Consider the following 3,190-nt stretch of genomic DNA (forward strand, 5'->3'; position numbering starts at 1 on the left):
CGCCCCGCGCTCTTCCAGAATTCCACCGGGATTTCATTTGGCCCCGTCGCTCTGCCCCTGTACATCTTACGCATCGCCCCTTCTACTTCCTCTACCATAATCCGCCTTCAGTACCTAAAATGCCGCCGACTCTCGGAGTGCTCCAACTCACCCAGCACAATGCATCTATCTCCTTCCTCATTCAACAGTTTATGGAAGTATGACTGCAATCTTCTCCTAATAAGTGTCTCGTCCATCAACACTTTGCCATCCTCGTCCTTGATGCACTTGACTTGGTCTAAGTCGCGGGCTTTCCTCTCCCTCACCTTGGCCAACCGGTACAACCTCTTGTCGCCGCCTTTGCCCTCGAGCTCCTTGTACAAACGAGAAAATGTCGTGTTCTTAACCGTCGTAACCGCTAACTTCGCCTCTTTCTTTGCCTTTATGTAACACTCCTGATAAGTCCTTTTTTCCTCCTCGTTTGTACTCTCCACTAGCTTCAAATAAGCAGCTTTCTTAGCTTCCAGTTTACCTTGAACCTCTCTATTCCACCACCAGTCCCCTTTATGACCCCCAGGAGAGCCTTTCGTGACCCCTAAGACCTCTCTAGCAGCTACCATAATGCAATTCGCAGTCTTAAACCACATACTAGACGCGTCCCTCTACTCATCCAGGCCCTCATAGCCAACGACTTCTCCCCTAACTCCTGAGCTTTGTCCTTGGTCAAGTTACCCCACTTGATCTTAGGTTGCCTGCACCCCGCCCTCTTCCTCCTACTCCTCTTAATCTCCAAGTCCATAACTAGGAGCCTATGAAGAGTCGTGAGGTGCTCACTTGGGATGACCTTGCAGTAAGTGCACAGACCTTTATCGCATTTCCTGCAGAGAAGATAATCAATCTGAGTCTTGCCCATTGAATTCCGGAAAGTGACCAGGTGCTCCTTCCCTCTTCGGAAAACTCGAGTTAGTTATAACCAAATCAAAAGCTCTAGCAAAATGCAACAGAGAATTACCTCCCTCATTCCTATCCCCAAAACCGTACCCGCCATGCACATCATCATAACCCCTACCACTAGCCCCAATATGACCATTGAAATCTCCGCCAATGAACAACTTCTCCGTGTGCAGGATACTACGCACCATCTCGTCCAAATCCTTCCAGAATTGCTTCTTAACCTCCTTGTCCAAACCTACCTAAGGAGCATATGCACTAATCACGTTTACAGTAAACCCACCAACTACCAGCTTAATACTCATCAACCTATCATTTACCCTCCTAACCTCAACCACGAGCTCCCTGATGTCCCTGTCAACTAAAATACCTACCCCATTCTTACCCCCAGCGCTCCCTGAGTACCATAGTTTAAACCCGTCTACATCTCGTGCCCTAGTACCCTTCCATCTAGTCTCCTGAACACATGCTATGTTGATCTTCCTCTTCTGAAGAATCTTACCTAACTCTATAGACTTCCCCGTCAATGTCCCATTGTTCCAACACCCAACTCTCAGCCTAGAGGCTTTCTTACCCCCATTTCCACCCATGGACCCCACCCCCAACCCCACCAGAAGACATGACCTTACTCTCACATCGTTCACTAACGCCACTATAAGCAAAAGGTATTAGGTAAACACTACCACTAAGAACCAATAACGTGAGCAGTAACGTGAGCAGGCACTAGAATAAAGAGTCAACCATGTCTACGAAACTACCCCTATGCAAACATAGAATTAAAATGAATAGATGAAACCTTAAGCTTAAAACACAAGTGTTGACACCCAATTTTTCTCACATATTTTTAAACATATATATACTTTCAAAATAGCACATATGCAGTTATAAGCATGCATAAACATTTTATAATTTTTCTATAATTTTAAAAGCTCCAAATCAATTTATTTCTTCTTTTTTATTTATATAAATATCCAATAATTATCCTTCAAATTACTTTTGTGATGATTTAGTCATCTAAATTCTTTATTTATGCCAACATAGTGTTTATTTTTAGTGCATTTTTTACAATTATATTTACATTTTTAGGCTAAATTGCACATCTTTGCAATAATAGCCATACTAATGCATAATTACATTATTTATGCATAAAATGGTCTTTTATACTTTTTAAATGTTAAATAACTATTTTAAATCATTTCAGTAGACAAAGATATTTTTTGGAATCCATTTATTATTTTTATAAATTATATAATTATTAAAAGTGGCTATATTAAAATCTGATCTGTTTTATTTCAATTTTAGCCCTATTCTAACCCAATACCAGCCCAATTTTTAAATCAAATATACCCAGGCCCAATACCCCACCTGCCCCAACCCAATACCCGACCAAATCCTGGCCGTTGATCATTTTGATCAACGGTCCAGGGCCCCCCTTTCCAAAAATAAAACAAAAGACCCCCCCAAACCCTATCATTTCTATACCGTCCGCCGCCATGAAATCGCTCTGCTCTCTCAAACACTCTCGAACCTAACCCTAATCTACCCACATCGCCGGTCATCTACCACCTTTCATGGTGTTTCCGCACCACCACCAGGCCCTCAATGGCCTCCCTCACGGTAATCTTGCCATCTCCAGGATCCTCAAGGGACTAGGGCTAGCTGGCTTGCATCTATGGTTCCTTTCTCGCCTGTTTCAGGCCGTTCCAGTGTGATTCAGAGTAAGATCTTCATATTTCTCGGCTAAACCTATGGGTTTCTAAGTCGGTCTCTCTATTTCTGGGTCATTTTCTAGAAAACCCTAATCTCTTTTCCTGTACCTCTTAGATCTGTAACAGATCTGAAGTTTTTCTGAGCTATTTTCGTGTGTTTTATGGAAAACCTTATGATTTCTCAAAGCGTCGCTTTATTTTCCCATTAGGGTTTCTGGAACTTTCTTTTTCAAAACATATTTCTGGTCTTTTTAATGTTGTTCTCTGATTCTCATATGTTTGAACGACTTTTTCTTAAAATCGCTTTTTCATCCTAATTTGTTATGTTAAAACCCCAGTTTTAACACTATGTTATAATCCCGAGTTCATTCTTGCTTGTCGATTCTGCTATGTTTGTGTTCGAAGCCCATGAATATGTTTCGATTAGTGATTTCTACCCCAATAATGTCTTACTAGGGTTTCTGATTTGTCTCTTTCTGGCTATACTCAGTACTTGTTATTCATGGAAGTTTATAATGTTTCCCTTAGTATTAGTACTATTTTTCGATTCT

General features: G+C 41.5%; 1 protein-coding gene across 1 annotated transcript; it reads right to left on the bottom strand.

The window, feature by feature from the left end:
* Window positions 1–872: 872 nt before the first annotated feature.
* LOC109207505 lies at window positions 873–1,520 on the bottom strand. The gene is made up of 2 exons (XM_019370443.1): window positions 1,260–1,520; window positions 873–1,172 (listed from the first exon to the last, which is right to left on the bottom strand). The coding sequence occupies exons 1-2, from the start codon at window positions 1,518–1,520 to the stop codon at window positions 873–875; spliced, it is 561 nt and encodes a 186-aa protein (XP_019225988.1).
* Between the last annotated feature and the right edge of the window lie 1,670 nt (window positions 1,521–3,190).

Source organism: Nicotiana attenuata, unplaced genomic scaffold, assembly GCF_001879085.1.
Source record: "Nicotiana attenuata strain UT unplaced genomic scaffold, NIATTr2, whole genome shotgun sequence".
Classification (NCBI taxonomy): domain Eukaryota; kingdom Viridiplantae; phylum Streptophyta; class Magnoliopsida; order Solanales; family Solanaceae; genus Nicotiana; species Nicotiana attenuata.